Source organism: Chelonoidis abingdonii, chromosome 14, assembly GCF_003597395.2.
Source record: "Chelonoidis abingdonii isolate Lonesome George chromosome 14, CheloAbing_2.0, whole genome shotgun sequence".
In the NCBI taxonomy this organism is placed as follows: Eukaryota; Metazoa; Chordata; order Testudines; family Testudinidae; genus Chelonoidis; species Chelonoidis abingdonii.
Window position 1 is genome coordinate 6,351,892 of NC_133782.1, and position 26,521 is coordinate 6,378,412.

At 45.2% G+C, this 26,521-nt stretch overlaps 1 protein-coding gene across 1 annotated transcript in view; it reads right to left on the reverse strand.

Moving 5' to 3' along the window:
* COL20A1 (collagen type XX alpha 1 chain) overlaps window positions 1–26,521 on the reverse strand; it is a 95,762-nt gene that overhangs the window by 38,873 nt on the left and 30,368 nt on the right. The window contains exons 11-20 of the mRNA XM_032766402.2: window positions 25,832–25,974; window positions 21,807–21,930; window positions 20,915–21,054; window positions 20,192–20,321; window positions 15,981–16,123; window positions 14,023–14,155; window positions 6,057–6,199; window positions 4,508–4,649; window positions 3,679–3,735; window positions 1,085–1,123 (exon numbers count right to left, since the gene is read on the reverse strand). Coding sequence (XP_032622293.1) covers window positions 1,085–1,123; window positions 3,679–3,735; window positions 4,508–4,649; window positions 6,057–6,199; window positions 14,023–14,155; window positions 15,981–16,123; window positions 20,192–20,321; window positions 20,915–21,054; window positions 21,807–21,930; window positions 25,832–25,974 — 1,194 coding nt within the window. The remainder of the gene's footprint in view (window positions 1–1,084; window positions 1,124–3,678; window positions 3,736–4,507; window positions 4,650–6,056; window positions 6,200–14,022; window positions 14,156–15,980; window positions 16,124–20,191; window positions 20,322–20,914; window positions 21,055–21,806; window positions 21,931–25,831; window positions 25,975–26,521) is intronic.

The following is a 26,521-nucleotide window of genomic DNA, read 5'->3' on the forward strand; positions in this document are numbered from 1 at the left end:
CAGCTACCCTGAACTGTGGCCCATGCAGCCACAGGTACACTGCTATTTTTAGGTGGTAGCTCAACGAGAGCTAGCGTGGGTATGTCTACATGAGCTGAGAATCACATCTCCTAGCTCAAATGTCGTACCTTAAGCGACTCAAAGAAGTTGTGGTTTGAGCATTGGCCTGCTAAACCCAGGGCTGTAAGTTCAGTCCTTGAGGGGGCCATTTAGGGATCTGAGGCAAAAATATCTCTGGGGATTGGTCCTGCTTTGAGCAGGGGGTTGGACTAAGTCCCTTCCAACCCTGATAGTCTATGATTCTAAGTCCCTGGCAGGGCTAGGGATTGAACTCAGGTCTTCTGAATCTCAGGCTGGAGTCCTGACCACTAGATCTCTCTAGGAAGGTGTGCGGTTGGGGCTGCCCTATAGGCAGTACAAGTCACTTCCTAGATTGCAAACTATATATAATGCATCCTAGACTGTATAAAGAGGATAAACGGGGAGTAGAATTCCCCTAGTTAAATATATACCATTTGAGTCCTGACAGTAGCCCTGGGCATGTCTACATCCTTTACAACCTGCAGAGATTACCTTGGGGGAGGGAAAGGGGAAAACCTTTAGGCTGAGGTTACTGAAGGAGCCTAAGTGCATTAGGCACACAAATCGCCTTGCAGTGCAAAGGAAGTTGGATGCCTAACTTCCTATGGGGCTTTGCAATTCCCAACCCTAACCACTAGCTGTTCCCCCAAAAAGGTTGACACAGGTGGGTGATGGGAGAGCTGAAGTGCAAAATCTACCTACCCAGCTTGGATGGATGAAATAAGATACTCAGTACAACAGGGCAATGTATTTCTGTTGCCCAATGTCATGGGGAAAGGGAAAGGAAATGAAGGTGTTGGGTGGAGACATTTGTTGAGCTCTCCCAGGTTTCCTGCATCAGACTTTCCAACTCGGCAACAGCACTCTGGGTGTGGGGAAGATGACATTAATGTGTGCCAAGAAAGCTTTCATAACAGCGATGAAGATTAAAGATTAGTCAGGATCAGACACTGTTTTCATATTCATGACAGAGCCCACCTGGGACTGAGAACTAGTAAGGTACCTTGCAGAGAGCCTTCAGTGGAACTGATAGTGGGGCAAGCTGCAGGAGAAAAAAAAATGGGAAAAATTATGAGACTCAATGGAAACCAAACTGGCAATTTATTACAGGAATAGAGCAGACATGGCTGTGGTCTGCAGCAGAATGGAAAGCACATAAAGACCTAGTGAGTGAGTCTGTGTAGACATCTTGGCACATATACCGCACATATACTGGAGTATCTTACAATATGGTCAATTCCTTGAGGCCAGGGCCCAGCCTGATGGTAGCAATAATCATTACACTTATGAGCAATCCAACAGCATACATTTGGGCCATATTTTCAACAGCCTGAAGACAGACACACTGGTTGAAAACTTGTACTCCATGCAAACTTGGATCTATGACAAGAAGCTGCATATGCACTTAGCCAATCCGCACATGCAAATATTTAAGTTTGCAAGGTTTTGCATGGCTCACTCATTACTCAAGCCTTTGAAATAACTGTCCTTTATCAGTAGTCCTCTTCATCATAACTTTGTTTTGACTCAATCTTCTACTACTGCTCACCCATTGTGGTCTTAAACGTAGTTATAATGGGCTTTTTCTTTGATATTTCTGGTTAGTTGTAGTCTGGATACCTAAACATGTAATGCATATGTAATTGCTCAGTTTGTATAAACAATTGCTCTAACTGCATTGCAAAACAAAGGAACACAACTGCCCAACCCTTTTTGAGCATGGAGCTGAGATTTCATCTTTGCAAAATTTGCCTCTCCGCATCATGTTTAAGTGGCATAGCCAAGATTCTCAGAAGCTAGTATAAGCAACCACATGCACAAAATCTGTGCAGGCATTTACACTCAACATGTGCATATGCAATTGCCATGGCTGCATATGCAATTGTGGTAATTGCACACAAAGACTATGCATGTCCATGTAATTCTGAAAATCTGGACTTAAGTGCATTCTTTCATTTTTATTCATTTCTTATGAAATTTTGGAACTTAATCTTTAAAAAAAAATGGCAATCCTTGCCGTTCACCTTTTCAGGAAACCCTCTGCTCAATCTTATAACATCCCTGAGGCAGCGAGAGCGAAATATATGGATGCTACTCATATAAACTAGGGACAAAGGACTAGAATCAAAAGCTCTTTGGTGACAAGTGCTCTCCCCAGTTAAGTGGTTTGAGTATGGCAGTGTTTTAGAAAACAGATCATGAATGTTACTTTCAATTATTTGCTGCTGTTTAAATCCCAGGGCCATGGATGCCAGATGGAACTGGGACAAGGAAAATATTTGAAAGTCAGAGATGTCCCTGAAAATCAAGCACACTTGAGAGGTTGGCTATTTCCCAAATGGCTTTTTAGGTCACTAGTTTAATGCAGTGTAGCAGCTCATTACATTAAGGGTGCATTATAAACGTTCTGTTGCTGTTACTACATCATATGGCATTTCATAGCTCACCAGACAAGCAAGATTCCAGTTCTCAGTACTTGATTACTGTAAAAGGTAGGAGGAGCTGGTCATTCCCTCCCCATTCCCCGTGGCAAATAAACATGCACCTGAAAAGTCCAGTTCACTGCGTTAATTTGTGACCCCTCTCCCCCACCAAGTATGAGCCACCGGCGGTTGGTACCATAGCACTCTGGGGTGACCTGAAGGCTGTCAGTCTGATGGCTCTGGGACTATGGACATCAGGTACTAAACCAAATTGACATTTTCCATTGGCCTCCATTATTTTGAGGTACATTGGTTTGCATGCACATAAAGCAAGTTTTTCTTTCCGGAAGAGTTCTGTAGACCTGGGATTAGAACCTGTACTGTGCGATAAAGAAATGGAATAGGGTTCTATTGAAATGGTCAGCTCCTAGGTGAGTTCCACCTCTGACCCTCCTGCTCTCTCTAAGAGCGCTCCTTCTAGGTCTTGGGCCATCACTCTGTCTTGGGGTGGAATCACACAATTCTCCCACTCAGACCAGGACCTGGGTTGCAGTCCCCTGTGTATCAAGTGTGACCACCTCAGCAGGTCGGACTGACCTCCAGACCCTGCAGTTCTGTTCTCCCTGGGCAATAACAGTGCCAACCAGTGACCAAACAGCCTCATTAAAGCAAAGTGTCATTTGTTCAGAACAAAAGCATTTCAGAGAACCCAGATCTCAAAAACAGCAGAACAGACTGCACACACTTCCCCTAGCTGAGGAAGTGCATCTTAAGCTTCAGAGTCTTCCCAGTTAAAATTCCAGATGAGCCCTCACTTGTAACGACGACAGAGCCCGGTCATTCATAGGCGAGATGGAACCTGGGTCATCTGAAGCTTAGTGTACGAGTCTCTAATGCATGAGCTAAAAGCCACATGTCTCTTAGCCCAGGCTGTAGCAGGCTCCTCAATCTTCAGAGGGTGATAGAGAACCACACCAGTCAGGCATAGGTTACACCTACACCTGCTGGGTTTACATTAGACTCATGCTGGAAAGATACATGTCCCCTGCATCATCTTCCATGGTGTGAGAAATGACTTACACCCAGTCCTACTTGAAGTGCTAAGCCCCAACAGCTTGGAGTTGCCACTGCAAGAGGACGCTTGTGAATTTCAGCTTTCTCCCACGTGACTTACCCTCTGTTTTGAAGGGAACGGAGCCTTGTGCTGAGGGCAATTTAGCCAAGGCAGAAGCTATAAAAATAAATGCATTTGTGAGTCCTGATTCTGGGACTGCGATGTTTGGCTTGCTATTGTTCGTGGTTATTAGACCTTCCCTGTGCTCCCTTCTGACTGGAAACAATAGCTTGGGAATGTGATAGGAAATGGGCACATTGTCTGAGCCATGTCTTGGGCACATTGTTCCAAGTGGGGACCTATTGTCTCCAACCTCATTCCCCTTTTTAAAGAGGTTAGACATTCACTTTCCTACTGGAATTTGCAAAAGGGCTGAGGACCTGGCTCTCTTTCCAGGGCACAAGTTGTACCCTGAAAATGTTGCACTCTCATTTTTGTGCCTGCAGAATGGACCGTGGTTGTATATCCAAGTACATGCATCTCTAACTATCGGATTTGCAAACACAGATGGGTAGCTACATTTATATTTTCATTTGTATTACTAGATTTATACCCACATTTCAAATTTCTGTGCAAATTACATCTGCAAAAGGGTGACCAACCCTTCCGAAAGGCTGGCCCTATATGTAAACTGCTTATCCTACACAAGCAAGTAAATCTTCATATACTTCCAAGGTGAAACTAATCTGAGGAGTATCTCTGTTGACTTCTACAGAGTTACACTGAGATTAATTTGGCCAAATTGGTCTCTCGCCCTTTAACTTCTAACGTTGCTTTTCATTGTTACTCTTTCCAAGCCCCAGCTTAATAGGGATAATGACAGACCACACTTCTGTAAATTATTGGAGATCTCTGGATAAAAGGCAATGCATAAAAGGTAAATGCTTACTGATTTGTCTACCAGTCTGGCCAGTAGTGGCTACAGCGTCACTCTCTCCTGTGTCATGGACAGCAGAAACCATCACCTTGTATTCTGTATTGGGAAGCAGTGACTGCAGGGTCACTCCGCTGCTTTTACCAGAAACTATTATCTACGGCAGAGATGGGAAAGACTCTTACAGCTTTTATTCATTTGCAGATACAAGTGGGCAATACAGGTCAACAGCAAAGCAGTTTAAAGGCTAATGACCCCACTCTCCTTCCCGGCTAGAGCTGGGAAAGGTTTTTCACCCAAAACTTGTTTCTGCCTACACAGCAGCTTCAGCGACATTGAAATGTTTCTCAAGTTCATGTTGGTTTCTCTAAACTGTTTCAGTTGGTGGGGAGGGGAGGGGAGGGAGAGGAGGAAATCTCCAAAAATCAAAATGTTTCCTTTCCACATTTTATAAATGAAACATTTCAATTTTTCGGGTTGAAATCACTTTCAATTTCAACATTTCCCTTCATTTTATTTTTACAAACATTTAAAAAAATTTAAAAATGCATGAAGCAAAATGAAACAATTTTGTCTCGACAAAATGTTTCATTTGACCCCAAATGATTTTTTGGTTGCCATGAAAATTTTGAAACAATTCATTTTTAATTCAACCTGAAAATACATAAAAAAAATTTTTTGCAATTACGAGCAAAACAAAAAATCCTCTCTTCTCCCAGAACTTTTCCTGCAGACCCCCGCCCCCCCACCGCCAGCCCTTAGATTCCTGCTAGGTGCCGAGACTGCCCCTCGGCTCACCAGGGAAGATTTTCAAAGGTACAGTGGGGAGTAAGGCATCCAGCTGCCATTGAAAGTTTTCTTATTTATTCTGGAAAATGTCCCCTGTTAGCATTTTCCTAATGGATATCTAAATTGGACAAGCCTACTGGTCTCAGGCCAATGTTGCCTCAACTAAATGGAAACACCGAGGGAGTTTCATCAGCCATGGTTTCTTGCTTTGGTTTCCTATTGAAGCTATAGCCTGGAGGAAGAAAGTCATCAGCCCAGGCTTATTTAGGTGCTGGGCAGCTCTGTATGAACATGGGGACATTCTCCATCCCGATGAATTTCAAACTTCCTTATGGTACTGCGGTCTAACTGGGTGTAAACGGAAAATCTGAGTGATAAAGGTTAATGCTTAATCACTTTAGGTCAGAGTGGGAGATCTGTCCATAATCCTTCACCTATTGGAAAGGCAGCACTCTGGTTTATGGCGAGAGAGAGGATAAAAGAGGCGGCTGTAGTCTGAGGGGCTTTGACTGCAATGAATTCTCCTGATGTTTTATACAGAAATCCAAGCAAGAGCCTAGAAGGCCTTGGTTTGAATTCACAACTGCACATGCCCTTCCTGTCTTCAGTGCGCTGCCATTAATCAGACGGAGGAAGTGAGTTGCTCTTGTACTCTTGACCAAATTTGTCCTTGGGGTAACCCCACTGAGTTCAAAAGAGACACATCAGGGATGACACTGGCCCTGTATCTCTTTAGTCAAGTGCCTGGCATGTCCAAAAGCAACTGAGGACTTACTGTTTGCTGAGCGCTGTCATCAGATTCAGGAGCATAGGTCACTCTGTAGTATTGTATCTGGCTGCCAGGGGGTCTCCAGTGGACCTGAAGGCTATTGGGGGTCTCCGAGTCTATAACGAGGTTGGTGGGCGGGCTCTGGGAAGCTGCAGCAGGGAACAAAGATGAACAAAGACGAACAAAGATGAACAAATTCGGGCAGATAGCAATGGATACAAACTAGGCCAAAAACACTCCCTGTCTAGCACATTAGTAAGTGTTTCACTGCTCTGCTACCATAATAGTGAGCGCTCAGAATGGAGACAGAGGGGCGTCACCTTGGGGCCAGGGAATGAGAGAGACTGAGATCTTGGAGGAGAGTATATAGAGAGGTCTCAACACTGAGACAAGAGAGGCCTGGGAGCTGGAAGAAAAGCTTTGGAGAGGAGACAGAAGACCTAGAAGCATAAAGAAATATAAGTGTACCCCACAGATACCCAAGGTGGCATGTATCTCTGACCCAAGATATAAAGAAGGCACATTGTGAATTGGCTTTAGAGATGGTCAGGAGTGGATTGAACATTCCAATTTACTCTGATGTCATTGCTAAGTTGATATTGTCCAGTAAATGCAACGTCCATCTGTCCCTTCTTGTTTTTAAATTCAATTTTTTACTAAAATATTAGCAGCCTTGCAGAGTATGACTCCCACAGACTTCTGAAGATGTTTCATATGAAGTTTGGGTGCGATTCCCATTGCATATCCTGAGCTGAATGCGACTCCTACAGCAGTAAGGGTCTCAGAGCCTAGGCTCCAGACCAGCCCCAATTGTCTCTGCTGCAATTTTTAGCCCCAAAGCCCAACTCAACAGACCTAGGCTCTGAGACTTGGTGCTGCAGGTGTTTTAGCGTAATGTAGACACACCCTAAGACAATGGCTGAGGAAGCCAACTGCAAGAAAGGGATGGGCAACCTCCGCTTGACATATGGTTCAAAGATATCACAGGCCTTAAGAGAGAAATATGGAGTCACCCAAAAAAAGACTTTGTTGCTAAATGGTCTGTTGCCCAACGGTTAGAGTCTGGTCCTGAAAACCAAGAGGGGACAAGGCTGGCACTAAGAAGGGAAAGTCTAAGGAGGAAAGAAGGAAGCAAGGTAAATAGAGAGGTGAAAATGTAGCAGATGAACCCAAAGGACAAGTAAGGACATGGCTGAATCCAGGATATGAGCTCTCTCTTCTCAAGCTTTACCTATAACACAAATATGCTCTTCTGCCCACCCAGAGGACTGAGGTCACCTCAGAATGTGCTTTGAATGAAGCTTTGCGGCTCACTTTGCATTCTCATTGATTTTCTCTCCTTTTTCCTGGATCAAATAAGCTTTGTTTTATTGAAACCAAATCAAAAGCTACTGACTGACCCTTGAGGGTGCTGCTGCCCCAAGGTGAGGTAAACAAGGACAGGCTGAAGTGTGTTTGTTCTGGGGTGAAAGAGGGGAGCAGTCTCTCTGGCCCCAGTCAGGTTCTTGAATCACAAACAGAAAAAAAAACTATGTTCAGAAAAATAGTTAAGGTTGAAAGCGAGTTTCAGTGGAGCCCAGATAACACCTGTTCCCACCAGACTCCCCATCACGAGATCATCTAGGCCTGCTCAGAATGGGATTAGATAACACAGTAGTAAAAAAAATGCCAGTGCCTTGTCTACACTAGCACTTCCATCAACAGTGCTGGTGCTTAATCAATGGTAGGAGACTTTCTGAAAATACTCGCTGTATGCAAGGCCAGTGAGGGAGGGAATATCCCTTCAGTAGCACCCTCACTTAACAATCCTTTGCTACCCCATGCTCTGTGGGTGCTCCCCACGTCCGGGATCCACCACCAAACCCAGACCCAGCTCACTGCCTTCAGGTGAGTTTAGCTGATGAACCAGACGTCCTGACTGGCTGAAGACTTCAGCAGGCACATCCTGAAGCCCTGTATCAGCGCCAGGTCCCTGGCTGCTCAATAGCATTCCTGCTTGCTACTGGGTTTCTGGTTCTGCTCCTAACTCCATATTCCTGGCTTCTTCCTATTGACTCGCAGTTCCTGGTTCCTGCCCTTGTCCCAGCCCCTGCTCTGGCTGATTCTCTGGGTCTGACCTTTTGCTCCTGATTCCCAGCGCTTGGCTCCAGCTAGCTCTCTTGGCAACTTGGCTCCTGATTTGGCCTCTGGCCACTAGGCCCCGTCACCTCCACACCGTCCACAAGGCCAGCCTCCCACCCTGACCATTAGGCAAGACCACCCCCAGCCTGCTCCATAGCACCCAGCGCCTCTCACAGGTTTGCTGCCTGTACTGGCCATTTCATTCAGCTAGGATGTGCCACCAATTCACTGTTTCCCTGTCGTTATTTTAAGATAACCCAAGCTAACAAGATAGAGTAAGTTAGTGGAAAACTTCAAAGTCGGAATTACTTGGAAAGCTCCCAGGGCCCTGCAGAATCTGACAGCAAGGATCTGACAGACAGGGGAAAGGTCACATTTCTAGGCTGCCCAGGAGGAAGTGAGTTTCTCTGACATGGAGAGCGCCATCTGTACCAGCCTCATGTGCTGCCCCTTAAACCTTTTCCACTCTTCCTTCACAGCCTTCTGACTCCTCAGTCTAACTGGAATAATGTACACGTCCTCAAATCAGAGTAAAGCTCCAGAGCTCTCTGCTCAGCGGCACTGCTGCCCATTTCAAATGTCCCTTCGGAGCCTTATCCGTCATTATTACACTCACGATGCAGCTGAGTTTCTCTTGCCCTCATTGCTCAGTATTCTGGATTCTTCCCAGCATTTCCGCTCCTCACCGTTAATTTCATTAAACTTATTTACTAAACTAAGCATCAGCTTGCCCAAGTTTAAGGACCTATCTATTCATGACTTTACCATGGTGGATGTTAGCTCCAGAGGGTGACAGACCAACCTGTGTTCTATTCACAGGCCAGGTATTTAACTCCTGGGAGTGGAAAAACCCAGCTCACTATACAGTTAGAGTCCTATGTTTGTTCCCAGGCATTCCTTTAAATGTCACATCACATCCTATTCCTAAGAGGTTGGGGCTTTGAATCATCGTTTCTGGACAATAACGCCAGATCGCAATGTGCTGATGAAATACGATTTCATGCTCACCCAGCATTACCGCACATTCTGTAGTTTCGAAAACAAGCATTGAAATGTGGGGGAGTCCAACTCTGATAATTTTGTCCTTCAGGACAAATGCAGATTGGTGGCAACTTCAGGTGGAGGAGGAGTACTTCGCTCCAGGGAAAGGCGGTGGGATGCCTCACTTCACTCATCCAAGCTTTTGAAAGAACAGTCTGTTGCAGCCCAAAGGCCTCTGGCCTAACATGGCGTCTGTATGGCCAATTGCCGGTCATCTAAAGGTCACACTAGTACTGTGTGCAGCACCGTAGTGCGGTGTGCAACCTTAGAGGGCCGTGTGCAGGTTCCCGCCTTTTTTACCTGGTCACCTAGGGGTTAGGCTAGGGTCGTGTGCAGTCTCCTGCTCTTCTGCCTAGCAACCCAGGGGTCAGGTTAGTGCTGTGTGCATAATACCAGCGTGCCTTGTGCAAAGGGGCCCAATCTGACCAATCGTAATGCAGTTCAAAGGGTCGGATTAGGGTTGTGTGCAAAACTATGCTACTGTGCTGAGTGCAGCTTCTAGTAGCTTCTAGTGTGCCGTGTGCAAAATCTGCCCACGTAGAGGGCAACAGCTCAGAACCTGGAGGGTGGGGAAGCGAGGGACCAATCAAATTTTGCCAGGTGTAAAACATTCCCTGGAATAAAACCATGCCTCAAGCCAGGATCTGTAGGAGTCTCCGCGAACTGACTGAAGGACCTGATCAACCCTTCAGCCAGGAGTCTCCTCCGGATATAGCCGGCTCGTGTCATGTTGTTTATTATTTTTCAACTGTATTTTTCACGGATTGCTTATTTTTTCTACGGTATTTTTCCACGGATTCGGTATGCTTCTGGTGTCTGTTCTGCTGGTCAGCTGCGCCTGAAATATGGTACTTACCCGCTAACTGTCTGTGCTTTGCCTAACCTTTTTCTCTCTCCCTTCCCCTTTAATCTGGTATACCACTGCATATGCAGCTGTCTGTCATAAGGTTATGTGTATATGGTACCAGAATTGAGTTGTTATAAGAACTGCTATTCAATTTAATTTGGTGTATATATTTGGTTAAGTGTACACACAGTTCATTTAATTTGGTGTATTCATTTACCTTGTACAAGGACATTTGGTTTTAAAGTATTTGGTTATGTGTAAATAAATGTAAATAGCTTGTTTTAGGTTGTGTAAAGGTTTCTCGTTCCAATAGTACTGTTAGTTGGTAAAAGTGCTCCTCCCCAGCCCAAGTTGTGATTTTCTCCCTGTTAATAAACGGCCACATGGAGTTTGAAGTTTCCAGCCTGTCTGGTCTTGGTTTTTCCTCACTCAATCAAAAGAACTTCACCGAACCCGCATTCGGGTCAGACACAGTCTTGGTGGGTTTTAAAGGGAGTCCCATCCCTCCTTCTCATGCATAAGGATGGCAGCTGCCTTACAATCCTTGAAAGGGAGCAAACAGGAAGATCGTTAGGTTTATGGCACAGATATTAAAGACTCCAATAGGTCCCAAAAAGATACGCACTGTTACATGATATCCCATTACTGTGCACAAAGGGTTGCGTGTATGTGCTTTTGTGTTGTTATTAATAATAATTACTTGCATTGTGGTAGCACGGAGAGGTCCCAATCAAGCATCAGGGCCCACTGAGTTAGATAATGATAATGAAAAGACGGTCCCCTGCTGCAAAGACCCTACAATCTAAGTGTAATACGAGAGAGAACAGATGGTTACAGCATCTATGTTGATTCTAAACCGTGCCCTTTGTAAGGGAGCACACTGCCCTGCCGAGCGATGGATTTTTGTGACAGGGCCTGTTGTCTGCAAGAGAAAGATGTTCTGTAACGTCCACTGAGCACAATCTACCTGCACAGAGTTTTGTATGTGGACTGAGCAGGGAAGTAGTCCTGATTAAAATGAACTAGCTGTCCTCACCTCAGCACCAAGGGAGGTATTTAGTTCCACATTGCAAAGCCAGTACACAAAGGCAGTCATTTTTCTCTTAACCTTCAAGGAGGCCATATTCTCCTGGGAAGAACAGAGAAAGAGAGGTGCTCGTGTTCCTCATGCTTCCTGCATAGCCTCAGGCTTCTAGAGCAATAGCCTCACTTCAGTGGCTGCCCTGAGGTTGCTGTATTTCCTGCAAGATGCTGCACACCATTTTTTTTTTTTTTTTTAAAAAAAGAACTTAATGGTTTAGCCTCTTCTTATATGGAGGAGTGAGAAAAAACAACAAAAAGAGTATGTCACTTTTCATCCCAGGCTCTCTCTTACACCCCACTTTGCACCCAGACTCTCTCTTATCACAGCAAGTGTGCACCTGCTGGCTACAATGGAACATAAGCCTTCCACTTGGAGGCGGGCTTGGAAGATTTTTGACACATCATTGGTATTTCATCCTGCAAACCTTGGTTTTAAGAAGCATGTCAGAGTGGGGACTGAGGAGGAATCATACAATTAAGCAGAATGATTTTCTCAAGGATGCTCAGTTGAACTTGGCCACAAAATAGAGTGAGAGTCTTTCCCATAACCTTGCTAAGTCCCTCCCCTCTCTATCAGGACATCAGCCAACTTAGCCTTTTTCAAGCTATTGGGACCACGAGCCTTCTCGGGGCTTCCCGGGAGCTGCACTCTCTCTTTGAAACCACCTCCTCCTCTTCACTTTTCCTCACTGGCATTTTCTCTTTTAAATTGAGAGACAGATTTTCAAACACATTAGGCATCCAGTTGTGCATGCAAAATCCAGTCCCAGTTTATGTATGCACTTATTTTGATTGCACGTGCAAACTGGGTAACTGCTGGCCTAATTTGTTGAGCATCTGGTCCTTTGAATGAATTAAGTGGTGGTGAAAGATTGATATCCATGACACATGAAATCCCCTACTCACTCATTGGAAAGAGACATCATGGGCAGCAGGAGTGCAAGCCGCACCCCCTTCATTGTCCCACCAGTGTCTCTCAGACTTATTTCAGCACTAGCAAAGAATGGGAAATATACACCTGAGGGTCAGTTCTGTGCTTGGCCTGTCTCCTGAGTATGCCAAGCATGACACAAACAAGATTTGCAGTGGGTTGTGTGATGTGGATCCTGTCTGAGCTCACTGCTTAGGTTTGACGTTTGACGTTCAAGGAATTCACACCTTGAAACCTTCCTATTTGTTTACTGAAGCGTTTAAATAGCTGCAGTTATCCCTCTGTCCTGTACAATAGTATGATGCACAGTGAGTCTGTTTCATCAATTCACCTTTGTGCTGCACAGCACTTGGAGGCTCGCCTGAGGTAGCTTTATGCAAGAATACATTATTATTATTATTCATTATTAATAAAAGCAGGGCTTTGGATTCCAAGACAGCCATTTACTCTGAGCTTCACCAACTCAGAAAACACAAAACCAGACAGAATGATTTTATTCTGCAAAGACTATTGAGAACTAAGAGGAGAAGGAGCAGATCACAGATATTAAATGACTCGTGTTCCATTCACTGGCCGCAAAGCCATTAGACAGGGGGTATTCATTAAGAGGACCTTTGGGAAGGCCACTTTTTAACTTCATTCTGTCAGCATCAAGCAAGATTCAGACTTCCCCTTAGAGCGTGGTCTGATTGCAAGGCTCACTTTCTTTTTTGGAAGTGCCCCCAATGAAGAATGACTCAGCAATTAGGACCCCAAATGATCCGTCACCTTCCTTAATAGACAGCACGTTATAAACAACTAACATTAATCATGCAACATCTAGACAGTGAATTAAACAGCCTACAGAAAGTCCATGCAACCCGCTCCAATATATTCCTTCTTATAGGGAAAAGGGAAACTACATTTCAAGGGTACCAAAAACTACTGGCTTATAACACCAGCCTGCTTTCTTGAGCAGACCACAAATCTATAACGCATCAGCCATCCAGCACACTGTCTGCAGCACTAGGGACTCACCCAATACATGTCACTTGAAGTTAAGAAACACATGTCGACTTCATATGCCGTGGTACTTTCCTGGAACATACAAAGCCTCGTGTGGTACAGAGCACACCCAGCAAAAGGGCACTCCTACAGATGTACAGGGAAGACTATGTTGAGACAAATGTCCCAGGTTATAAAGATTTTTCCATGAGGCTTTTAAAAGACAGAGCCCTGATCATCAAGGAACAGACACTCGGTGGGTTCATCTACATCTGTGTCTAATAAGGCCATTTTACATGTTGTTATAATACATTTATTCACTGCTCAAAATACTTCCTAAAAGTGGATCATTTTAGCCTTTCATCAATTCACCAAGAGGCATCAGAGATGCAAAGGCCAACAGTCGCCAAAAGAAGTTCTAGGTATAATCCTGCCTCCATTGACAGCAAAGGGCGTTTTGTTATTGACTTCAGTGGAGCCAGGGTTTCACCTCTAGAGTACCAAAGCAAAAATCACACCAGGGCAGGACCAAGGTGCCATCTCACAGATTTCGGGGAGGGGAGGGGAAGGGGAGCACACGCCTGTAACTGATATTATTAGTCTTCATATGCACCCTGCCAGTTCCCCCTAAAAATGTCCACACAAAGATACATGCACTGGGACCTAAATTCCCCAGGGCAACTAGTGATATTGGCTGCCTCCATTTCTGGCTAATCCACCTGAAACAGCTTCATAGAGGACTGGCTTTCAGAGGGGAGGTGCTCAAGACCCTATAAGGTCTCTCAGGTTGGTTACCCAAAATCACCAATCACTTAGTTGGTCCAACTCACACACCTTGCCTCTCAAGTCACTTTTAGACATTTAGGCCTGGGCAGTCCTGTTGTTCAAAGCTGAGTTATTGGTCTGTGACTAGTTCAGAGACTTCCCTTCCCTGAAGACCTAGAGATTTCACGTTGGTCACTTACTGGTTCTGTGCAGAATAGAGATAGTGTCGCTTCGAGCTCCATCTTTGTAATATGCCCAGATGGATATCTGGTATTCTGTGTCCTTTTTCAATCCTGGTAAGCTGGCAACAGCCAGGTTCCCAGCAACAGACAGCTGTAGCATGGAGGAGAAATGAATGTAAGTAGAGTTCCCAGGCGGCTGCAACTACCTGGCTGAGTATGGCATCTTAAAGTATTAAATCCTTTCATAACAAGAGTCACTGCTCTCTAACAAGTCTCTTCCTACAAAAGGACTAATCACCTCAGATAGAATGATCTGAATGCTCTTCACATAAGGTCACCCAGTGTTTGCAGAGTTATAAAGAAATGATGGTCCAACCAGGGTGACTATCATCAGGACCCTTGTTTCTGATGTTCTTGCAAAAGCCCAGCCACAGTTAAGTTGTTGACCAGTAAACAGGAGGGGGGGCGAAGTAGAAGCTCTCCCAACTGTGCCCTGACTCCAGTTACCAGCTTTGTGATGTTGCTTCTGTAACCTGCAGGATGCTTTGTGAACAGCTGTGTGGCCACGCCTGAGGAATTAGAGGTCATCAGAACTCTACCCCGTCTCCCCTCCGGCCCCTATTTTTACTTTAAATGAACTTTGCACAATAGAAGCTCAAAATCTCCTGAGGTTTAAGCCAATGGTGAGGACAGAAGAGGAAGTAGTTTTGTTTATGGATCTCTCTCTCTCTCTCTCTCTCTCACACACACACACACACACTTCATGAGGTACTGCTCACTGATGTAATTTCATTGAAGTCAATGGAGCAATGGTAATTCACACTAGCTGAGGATCTGACCCATTATTTTGCTTGTGGAGAAGATAGGGAACACCTCCATGCTGGCACAGGACTTTGGGGCCAAATCCTATCCTCAAAGCTTTCGTAAGTGTAGATGAACTAGGGCCAAATTTGGCCCTAGTTAGTGTGCTGTCGATGCCAGGCAGTCTGGATATGCTGATGACAGTAATAGTTACTTTAATACAGGTCTTAGGATACTCATTCAAGAAGCTCCAGTTACCTTGCACACGTCTGCAGTCACTTCCCCACTCAGCACTACGCTTTATAGACCACACGTTAGTATCCATGTAGCCTTTGGCAGGGCATGTGATATATACATGCCCAGCAGCCCTTAAACAGGCAACACACCATCTGTGATGGAAGTGGGAATTGTCTGTAATATTTTTATGAACTACTCGTATGACTCTGTACCTATCACCCAGTGGGCGTAGAAAGATTAAAATGCTTCACCGGGGAAAAGCAAGAGACATGAGGTGTTTCGTCACATAGCTTCTGGGAGGCTATGAATGGGTCATTAAGGGATAGCTGGAACCAACCTATATCAATGGAAGACCCTAAAGAGACAATGGGAACCCCAAAGAGCTAACTACTGACACTTATCAACAGAAGCTCCCAGTGGGCTGAACATGTGAACGCAGCATGACTTCGCAGCAGGTGAACAATGGGCGGAGATGACAGAGAAAGGAAATGAAGACGGTCCCTACAGCAGCATGACTCATGGGAGCCCTGGCTTTCCCCAGTATGGACTATGTCTTAACCTTGCCTTATTTACGCTAACATAAGCACTTTCCCGATGCTATATTACAGCTGACTAGTAAACACCTCTCTGTTTTGAAAAGGTGCATGGAGTCACTGCAGATACTTGCTGAACTGCACTGACCCCGAAGGGAGTAAAAGTCTGAGCAGGAGTCTGCCGCAATGGGCAGAGCTCACAATGAGAAACAGGAGTGCTGGAGCCCAAGGTGCAGCTCAGGAGGCATTGAGGCCCCATGGTCTACCCTTGTAGCAAAGTGTGACCCCTTGGAGGACTACAGTGAAAGGATCTTTCCACAGGACTGCTTAAAGGCCATGGCATAGCATAGATCCTGTAAATCCAGGACACCAACTCATTCTCCCCAGGTCTATACTGCACCCTACCTCCTGGGAGCTCTCTTCTCCACGTGCATTCCATTTAATCTGATAAACCAGGACATCAGAGGCAGCGGCTGCTTCCCATTGCAACTGGACATTGTTTCCTGAGAGCTCAGTCACCTTCAGGCCACTTGGTGGTGGAACCTTTACTGAAAGACACCAAGAAAACAAGCATCAGGAGCTGGTCGTACAGAGCCAAGGTACAGAGCAGATGGCCAGAGAGAAAAGTATTCACTGACAGCTGTCTCTAACCAGCCTGCCATTCACTTCTTCAGACCCCAAATGACAACAGCTCATCATGAGGGACATGGATAAAATATTTGTAAACACTAATTACAGATGATTATTGTATTTGCGAGAGGAAATGTGCAGTGCTGGCACTGGGAGTGGCTTTCAAGGACAAAGAGGCTAGTATCATGCCATGTGCTAAACTCCCAGAGAGGCAAGACAGTCTTTTCAGGGGTCTTCCTTACTTTTATAATTTTTTATTAATTTGTTTAAACTTTAGCACTCCTAAGAGTTCACAGGACTCCGAGCGGCACCTTGGGCCAGGCACGGTATAGACAAGGATACAATGTAGCAGACCCATCTCGGCATATAAATAATACAGCTGGACACATACACAAATCCTGCAAAGGCTGGAGTTTTGCCTTGATGGCTTTTACACCCCCTCCATTGGGTTCGCTCTCTGAGACTATTCTAGCATATGCACATTTTAAGGTTGAATGCACAGGTACCCACCCAGTTTGGTGTGCTCACTGCAGGAGAGGCAATGAGGACACGTGGGAAGGATTTTAACCAGGTTGCAAGTTTATTAGTCAAATTACATCTAAGGTTCCTGTCAAGGGACAGCCCAGTGCAGTCACTTGACAATCCCTTGATCCTTTGGCAATTCTTGGGGTGCTCCCACCGTGAGGTAGCCAGTTATCACACTAGGTGATTCCCTGCTAGCCTCCACTCGCATCCCTCCCCCTTTCAGAGGTTCAAGCGAGAGGACTTTGCCCTCCCAGCCAGCACTGACGTAAAGTGCATTGGTAGGGTGGTTCCCCCACCCCCGCCCCCTGTCTAGTGTCCTGTGTCACGTTTGTTCCCAGGGGGTAAGACATGATGCCCCCATCTCATAAGAAGATGCTCTTGGGATGCCCACTATGTTACCTCTTTGGATCTGGAGCCTAAATCAGCAAGTTCCAGCAGTGGGCCCCTGCCAGAAGTTGCAATAACTAAACAACTCTCCCATAACTCTCATCTGTGCCCTCTGGAAAGGGGGGAATTCCAGCCCTCCAGTTGCCCAAAATCCAACCCCCAAGTTTCACAGCAAGGAAGGTGAAAAAGCCCACCAGTCTCAGCCACACCTGTGATATGGGAAAATATTCCTTCCCAGTCCCAAAGTTGTGGATAGCAAAGCCTGCAAGAACCCAGGAAAGGGGCATAGGGCTGACTGCTGGAATGTCAGAATTTCAGAATGTCATAGTCTGTTTGCAGATGATTCACAAATGGGAAAGCAGGAGGAATTATCTGAACAACTTAATTCTTGAAAATTATTTACCCAGACCTAGCTGTGATCCACTGGGTACTGTATAATACGAATTAAGGCAGGCTTCTCTGTGTCTGTTTTCCTCCTAAAATAGTGAGACTTAATCTGCATTTCAACTTTCCTTTACAAATATTTTTGATGGTCTTTTTCAATTTGCTGTCCCACTTTGTGATTGGGAAACAGGAAGTCGCGTCCACTTGAGGGAAGGAGTAGACGACCAGCTAAAAGCTTCCAGGCTCTCAAATACGCAGCAAAAAACAGGAGAATGGGATGGAGGGAAAGGGAACAGAGCATACAGAGGAAAAAAGGGTCAGAGAAAGGGAAAGACAAGAGTAATCAACTAAAAGAGATAGAAAACGAGTGAAAGGCAGAGGGATAACATGAGAAAGGACTGTTTGGGATGGAAGAGGTGGGGACCAAAGGAGGGAGAAGACACACACCCTTTGAATGACAGAGTTATTTATTAATTCCGGTGTTATTACTTCCCCAGCAGAAAAGGGACGACTGTATTTATCTGCTTCACTTGCAGAGTTTTCCTATACAAATAAGGTGCCGCCCTCTATGGAACTTAATGCAGCTCTCAATGTTTCAAACTGGCAGTGCCCCCTGGTCCCCCTCCCACCATCAGGGAAGAGGGAGGAGGGAAAAGTGTTGCTGGGAGCCTGTGCCAAATCTTTCTGGAGCTGTTACAAAGCTCTGCAGTGACCTGGAGGTCAAAGGCTCCATCCCATTAGCAGTCCCCTGATTGCCCTGGCTACACTTAACAGAGCTCGGGAGACAGCAGAGTATTGCCTGCCCGCTGCATGCAGTTCCTGAAGTGCTGGCAAGGCCCAGCCGGGTAACGAATGGCCAGGAGTTGGAGGCGTATGTAAATGGATGAGGACTCTGCTATTGCAAATGAGAGACTTCCAAGGGCTTGCCCATCATAACAAACCAGCATCATGTACAGGCTCGCCTCTGCTAATGGAAAATTAATAGTTTCTGCTGATTACATAATCCTCAGGAGAGACTGACAGACACAAACACCATCATTCTCCAGGCTTCTTCAAGAGCGGTCAGCCAGCACCTCTAACCAGTTCTCCTTGAGGGGCCATCCCAGAGAAGTTCAGCTCACCAGTGCCGCTACCACCCCCTTTACAGTCCCATCCTGGATGACAGAGATACGTCAGCACTGGAGGTGTCATTTCCAGCTTGAGCAGACATACAAGTGCTCGCTTGCACCTACCAATACTAAAAATAGACACGTACCCACGGCAGCACAAGGAGAGGGATGGGCTAGCTGCCCTGAATACAATCCTGCCCATGGCCCTAAGCATTCACATGGGTGGCTACCTATTCTCACTACCAGGGGCTACACATCTATTTTTAACATGCTGGCTCAATCAAAACTAGCACCTGTACATCTCCCTCAGTCAGAAATTACACCTCCACAGAAAACGTACCCTCAGACACAGGGACATATTCTGTTCCCAACTGCACCCACATAAACTCTTGAGTAACTCCACTGAATTCAACAGGCTTCAAAATACAGTTGGATAAAATGCTGTGTCTGAACCTTTTTTCAACAAAAGATGCAAATTTGGGGACACCAAAAACATTTAACAAATCCCTGTGTTCACCAGATTGTTCATGTCAACCCCTCCCCTCACCAAGTGGTTCATGTCAATCCCACCCCTCACGAAATAGTCTGAAAAAGCTGAAACATGTTTCAATATTTTCTAAATGTTCCAATTTTTCAGTTCAAAACAGTTTTTTGTTTAGAAATTTCCTTCATTTTTATTTGAAAAAAAAAATGTTAAAAGTTTGAAATGTAAATGAAATGTTTTCTTTTGGGTTGAACGGAACACTTTTGCTTGACCCAAAATGAATTTTTGTCCCCTAATTTTTCTGTTATTCAAGCAGAGCTAACTTAAAGGCCATCTTTCTAAAAGAGCCAATCTAGGTCAAATCCAAACCAGTGGGCTCAGTGTGGGAATTACGGGGTGAAATTCCATGTTCTTTGCTATGCAGAAGGCCAGAAGAGCTGGTCAGAATGGTCCCTTCTGTCTCCAAGTCATTGCATCTATAAATAAAAGCAGGATTTGACCAACAGACATTACTGAGGGCAAATGCTCCCAATGGAGGATCACAGTTAAGTGTCATTTTCTCAATTCTGTGTATCATTCAGATGGTTACTGCCCAACATCCAATGGCTATAAAAGTTCATTTCAAGACTACCAAGCATTTGGAAATTCCGGTAGCCTGGTAAAGATTTCCCAGCAAAATGAGTGACTGGCAATATGTCCTGTTTAGAAGGACCCTATTAAAGCAATCTATTCAATGAGGGGTTTGAACCCCAGTAAGAACCAGGTTCAGTGCCAGTGAGACTTCTGGCCACGCTGAGCTGAATTTTGGCCAAGTTTGGGAGGAAAAAACCTGCCCTGACATGGGCAGAGAGAGATACTGAGGAAGGATTTAAGTTTTCAGGTAAAAACCTGGCAGAACTCAACTAATTTCAGTCTCGATTTGCTCTGAGGTCTAAGATTTGTTTGAACCAGAAAACCCTAATGGTGAACATCCTGGAATTTTGGTGTCTGGGTCCAGATTTAAACTTTTGGCTGGCTGGCAGGTAGGAACCAAACTTTAAAATGGACCTTGAACCAAACACCTATTGACCCTCACACTCTGCCTCTGCCCAACTTACATGTGGTAACGTTGCCTGTAAGCGGAAAGGATTCGCCTTCGTTATAAATGGAGCTGACATTAATGAAGTACTGGGTCAGAGAAGACAGAGGTCTCAGCACAGTGGATGATGCACTGCTGGGAACTTCGACCTACAGTGAAACAGAAACACCAGGGTCAGGATTGTAGCACGGAGCAAGGGCAAAGAGGGACTTGGGATTCGGAATAGCTGCCCCCAAACCCTCGCGTTTCGAGGCACCATCATTATTAAAACGCTGCAGGTATGTGAGGAGCCTCTGTCAGGAGACAGCAGAGCTCTTGACAGCATACGGCGATGGTGCCTCTTATGCGAAAGGAAAGATGGGAAGGGTTTTACTAGAGCCACACCTAGAATGCATGACTCCATATGAAGGGTTTGGACCATGTGAGGAAATTCAGAAGGGCCCATGGAAGCGCCTGCCCATATGTTTCTGCTGCGCGAAAAGGATAGATAGGATAGCACTGCAGCTAGGGCAGGGCGGTTTCCCTATTACCCTGTCTTCTGGCAATGCAGGGGTCACACCCTTGCCCAGGTATAAACCAACTGACGAATCAAGTCCAACGAGGCTACATTCTGTTCTCGGTTACACAAATGTTCATCTGGAGTAACTCCGCAGCCAAGCCATTGGAGTTAACGGCGCATTCGCACTCCATCGCTGTTCTCCCGGTTTTAGCACATTCCTGTGTCCCCTAAGCAAGGACTTGCCTCCCCAGCATTGCTCCCTCTGCTTGAGATGTAGGTCACACGGTGAGCTCTCACAGCACGCGAAGCCACAGCCCAGCTGACCTTGACAGACCCATGGCTGACCTCAGAGAAACTCAGGTGTCTAGGAGCGCTCAATGCCACTGCAACAATAATTAGCAAAAGGATGTGGTGAAGATTTTTAAGGGAATACTTGTAAAGCCACTAGTTGCCTCCTGCTGCTACCTCCATCTTAACTACTGGACTTTTCCCACTGTGGGATGAAAGAGTTTCTGATTTCATTGTTCCACAGGTCTATATGATGCCCTGGGAGAATGACTGGTTTACAGGTAGAGAAAGAGTCAAATCAACCCACCTACTCCCCAAGATCCAAAGAGCTCAAAACTCTCAGGAACTTCAAGTCTAGATCCTGATCCTAATTTTGTCCCTGGTCCCATTCTTACAGTGCGTGAAACCCACTGGGATAGGTGCTCAGATGCCAAGGCAGTGGTTGCAGTATGAGAACCCAAGTGGATAAAAATATAGACGCAGATAGGTAACTTCAGTTCTGAACACCCCAAAACTGAGAGCAGTTTGGATCCAGATCTGACGCCCCCATTCTGAATTTCAAGGAGATTCAGTCACAGTTTGCCTGGACAGAACCACTCACTTTCACAGCCCTGTACCCCATACTGGAGTTGTTCATGAGTAAGCTTATCATACAACTAAAGGTAGCCTCGGAGAACCACCTACATTTAGCATTAGCCAGGGAAGAGGGAGCCTCTTTACGAGCTATGTGAAAAATACGTGAAGCATCTCAGTTAATAAGTCTCTCTTGCAAATTGTGCACCATTCATCAAACCACTTGTGCTCCTGCCTAAGGGTCAGCTGAGTCAGAGAAGGAAGTAAAACTTACGGGTGGTTTCCTGGAGGCTGGCTGGATCACTCGCCTCTTCCCCGTATATGGCGTACACCGCTACGGAGTACTCAGTGCTGGGAGACAGCCCGTCCAACAGAACCTCAGGCTGTTCCACTTTCACCTACCACAGGATAAAGAGTGACACTCAGAGAGGTATTCTGGGGTGAGGCTCTGCCATGGTTGGCTCCCTGTAGCAGCCTCTAACAAACCAAGAGCAAAGTAGGGCTGCAGAGACAGGAGTCTAAGGCCACAGCTTGGCTGTCTCTTTGGGCACGTCTACACTTCAAGCTGGGGGTGTGATATTCCCAGCTTGAGAAGTCAAATTTGCACTGGCTGTCCTTGAGCTAGCTACTACGAATAGAATGCAGCCTGGCTAGTTGCTTTAAGTACATATTCACAGGGGTAGGGCAGATGTGTACTCAAGATGGCTAACCATGTCACAGCTTTCCTCTCCCCGCGTTACCATGGCTACACTATTTCTAGCATGGTAGCTCACTGAAAGCTGGAGTGAGTAGGGCTTCTCCAGCTCAGGAGGATATACCCAGCTCCAGCTGTAAGACATATGATTAAATAATACTTGTAACACTCTTCACGCGCCACGTAGCTGTGTCGTGGTCAATGCTTCTCCACCGCCCAACCCAACAGACATCATGCATAGTGTACACAAACTCTACAGCTGGCTGGGAATTTTTCACCAGAATAATTTTTCCACTCAAAAAATACCAATTTGTTAAAACCAAAACAGTTCACACAAAAGAGGTTGGTTTTGACTAGTTTTCCAACTTAAAAAAAAAAAAGTTGAAATAGCCTATTCTGATACTTTCTAAACAAAAAAACTTCAGTTTCTTGGTTCAAAGTGACTCATTTCAAATTTAACTTAATTTATATTTAAAAATGGTTAACAAAGAGAAAAGGGTCAAAATCAAATCAAAATGTTTTGATTGGTTTTCAAAAAATGTTCTCAAAAAGAGGCTAGCTAGCCGGTCTCGAATGGTTTAAGCACAATAAATCCTGCATCCTGGCAGGGAGTTAGACTAGGTGACCCTTTTGGTCCTTTCTAACCACTATGATTGAGACAAACTGGATTTTTTTTTTCAGTCTGTCGGATTGCAAAAATTTGAGATGTTGGCTTTTTCTCCCAGTTTGGGATGGGAAACATTTTTGAAATCTCAGAAGTACTTGTGGAATGGTAAAGCCATTTTCTGCCCAGCCCTACTGAACATCACGTGCCTCCCCTCACTCCCACCCTGCCACTCCCACATCTGTCCTTACTTCTGGGTGTACAATTCTGCTAAACAGAAATGAATGCCAATCCAGCTTGCTTAGGTTAGGGGTGGTAGAACTACAGTGGGGAAAGCAATGATTATTTTTTCTGAGAAATACTTAATTGAAAATAAAAATTAGTTTTCATTTTCATTAAAGCTATTCAGGTTTTCCTCCAAAGGCCAAAAAAATCAGTTTACTGAAAATGGGCTTGGGGTTTTTTTGACAAAAACCTAAAATATTTTGGCAAAAATTTCAATTTTTAACGATTTTTTTTAAAAAAAAAAACAAAAAGAATATTTTTCATTGAAAAAATAAATAGTGTGACAGACCCAAACCAGTGGGGTACAGGAGTCTGGTAGAGGGCAAATATACTAGTCACTGGATGAGTACTTTTCTGTTCCCTGAGTGACCAGAGCAGGGGCTGCACTAGAGTAATCAGGAACCTGCTAGAACCAATTCAGGCAGACAGGCTGATTAGATCACCTGCAGCCAATCAAGGCAGGCTAATCAGGGCACCTGGGTTTAAAAAGGAGCTCACTCCAGTCCAGCGGGGAGGAGCCAGAGGAGAGGAAGTGTGTGTGAGGAGCTGGGAGCAAGAGGCACAAGGAGCTGAGAGTGAGAGGGTGTACTGCTGGAGAACTAAGGAGTACAAGCATTATCAGACACCAGGAGGAAGGTCCTGTGGTGAGAATAAAGAAGGTGTTTGGAGGAGGCCATGAGGAAGTAGCCCAGGGAGTTGTAGCTGTCATGCAGCTGTTACAGGAGACACTATAGACAGCTGCAATCCACAGGGCCCTGGGCTGGAACCCGGAGTAGAAGGCGGGCCCGGGTTCCCCCCAAACCTCCCAACTCCTGATCAGACACAGGAGGAGCTGACCCAGACTGTGGGTTCCACAAGAGGGGAAGATCACTGAGGTGAGCAAATCTGCCAATAAGCGCAGGACCCACCAAGATACAGGAGGAACTTTGTCACAGTAGATGAACATTTTTCGGTCAGCTCTAAATAGAACCTAGTAGCCCAGATCGCATGCAGGAACAATACACATTGCAGTAAAAAAATACAAATTAAAAATAAAAATCTGATCCTTTGCGAGCATGGAGAAGGTATCATAAAAGACAGATCACCATCACTTTTATTCACAGATATTCAGCACAGAAAAACATCACAGCACAAGGATTAGGGACAGAGATGGATTCTCAGGGGATCCAGCTGTTTAAATGAACTGTCTCTAAGATTGCATGGGAGAATGCAAAGTTCTCCACCTACCAAGGCCCAAACAGGATACCCCTGGGGAAGAATGACTGAAGACGGGACACGAACAAATGACTGCAGAGAAGAGAGTTCTCACAGTTTCACCATTCTACATTTGTGATGTAAAATGTTTTACACTAGAGATGGCAGGGATGTGCAGAGGGGTTATGAATTTGTATCTATGCAAAGAACATGATATCCCATTTCCTGAGAGAGACTTGAAGAGCTACGCATTTAGAAGAAGAAAAAAAAAAACACAAAAACAAACCAACCCCCCCGCCACAAAACAAACAAAAACCCCACAAAACAAATCTTTTCCTCAACTTTTCCATTTTTATACTTGTTTATTACTGCAAGATTGTCACCACCTACTGCTTCCAGAGCAGAACTGCACTCACTTAACATGCACGGGACAGCTTGTTTTGCAATGCTGCTCATGGCAAAAACTCAATACCTGCCTTGTAATCTGAAAAACATTCTAGGAGGTTTTAATGGAAAGACTAGAATTTGATGTGGTGGGAAGCATTTGCTGGACACACCAAGTTAACTCCTTTGTGGGTGGCCCATAGCTTTAGTGCTTTAATTCCTGTGTGAGGCAGGAGGAATTGTGGAACAGCCCAGAAACATATATATAAAAAAAGTAACCCCTGCTCACCCATCCCAATATCAAGGCCACCCAGAGAATAAGTGGCAGCATCTTGGAAGGCCTGGCTTCCAGCCTCAAGCTCCACCTACTAGACCACACTTCTTCTCAACACTGAGCAAAGAAGCCATAGATTTTTTTGACAAGATATCAGGCTCCAAGTGCATCATTTTGCATACGTTTGAGATAGTTCATTAAAAATGCATGTTGGATTAGATGAGCTGAGAGATCCTTTTCTCTTGTATGGTATTATTTAAGGTTTATCCAAAGCCATAAGAGTGAGTCATATTTAAGTAAATAAAAACTAACCTGCCAAATCTACATTTTGAAACCCAAAACATTTGTTTCATTTTTGTATAGCAAGTAGACAGGGCAGTGGACTGGGACTTAGGAGACCTGGGCTCAACTCCTCAGTCTGCCACTAGCCTGCTGAGTGACCTTGGGCATGTCTTTTTCCCTCAGTGTTCCCCAGCTGTAAAATGGAGATGATAATCCTGACCTCCTTTGTAAGCCACTTTGAGATCTACTGATGAAAAGTGCTGTATAAGAGCCATGGATTGTTATGTCTAAATATGGGCTCACTCCACAAAAGACTGGATCCAGATCCAAACTTTCTTGAATTCCATGTTTAGACCCGGGGCTTCCATTCAGACCTTTATAGTAATAGCAGGTAGCCAGGACATTTGCAGATCTGAACCTTCTCAAGCCTGCATTGATTCAGATCCACTTTGACTAACAAGAGATTTAAATGAAAGTCAGTTCAGTAATTCTCATGCAGACCTGGGATTTAAGTTTGACCCCCATATGCCTGACTATATTCAGTGCGGCAAAAGGAATAATTATAACTATCTTCAGCTATACCTCTTTGGTATCATCCTCCGCTCCACTGGGGGCTGATGAACAGAGCACCAGGTATTGAGTAGCTCCACTTGCCGGCTGCCAGCTCAGTCTTAGATGGTTATGGCTCACTTCAGACACTCTCAGGGAAAGGGGTGGTGACAAAGCTATTTAGATGAAGAAAAGCCACACTTCTTTGTATTTAGCTATCCCTTGGGAACATATGGCTTGAACTACAGGTGGAAAAAGGCTTATACTCAATAATTTTGCAATCACACCCCACCCAACAAAAGCCCACAGCACTCACAAATTAATCCTTTGCTTTGGACATCTCAATGATGAACCCAACAGGCAGTGATGCAGCTGCACAGGGTAAGTTTGGGAGAGGCCCAGGTTGAGAATGCATTTGTTGTTCATGTGCATTGAAGTGGATAAATTGGACAGGTATGTCCCCTTCCTCCCTACACGTGTATTCACCTATTATTATTTATGTACAGTACCACCCACTACATACTTTCTAACTGCCTTCCCCAGCCAAAGTCTCTGCCCAAGCTGCTCTCAATCTCAGGATGGAGGGTAGGGGAAGGGGAACCACACACATTTATACATACATCAGCTCATCTCATTGCAGGCAGCCTGGCAGAAGCGGGTCTTCAAGAGGGACGTCAGCATGGAGAGGGTAGGGGCCTTGCAGGCGAACCAAGGGAGGCTGTA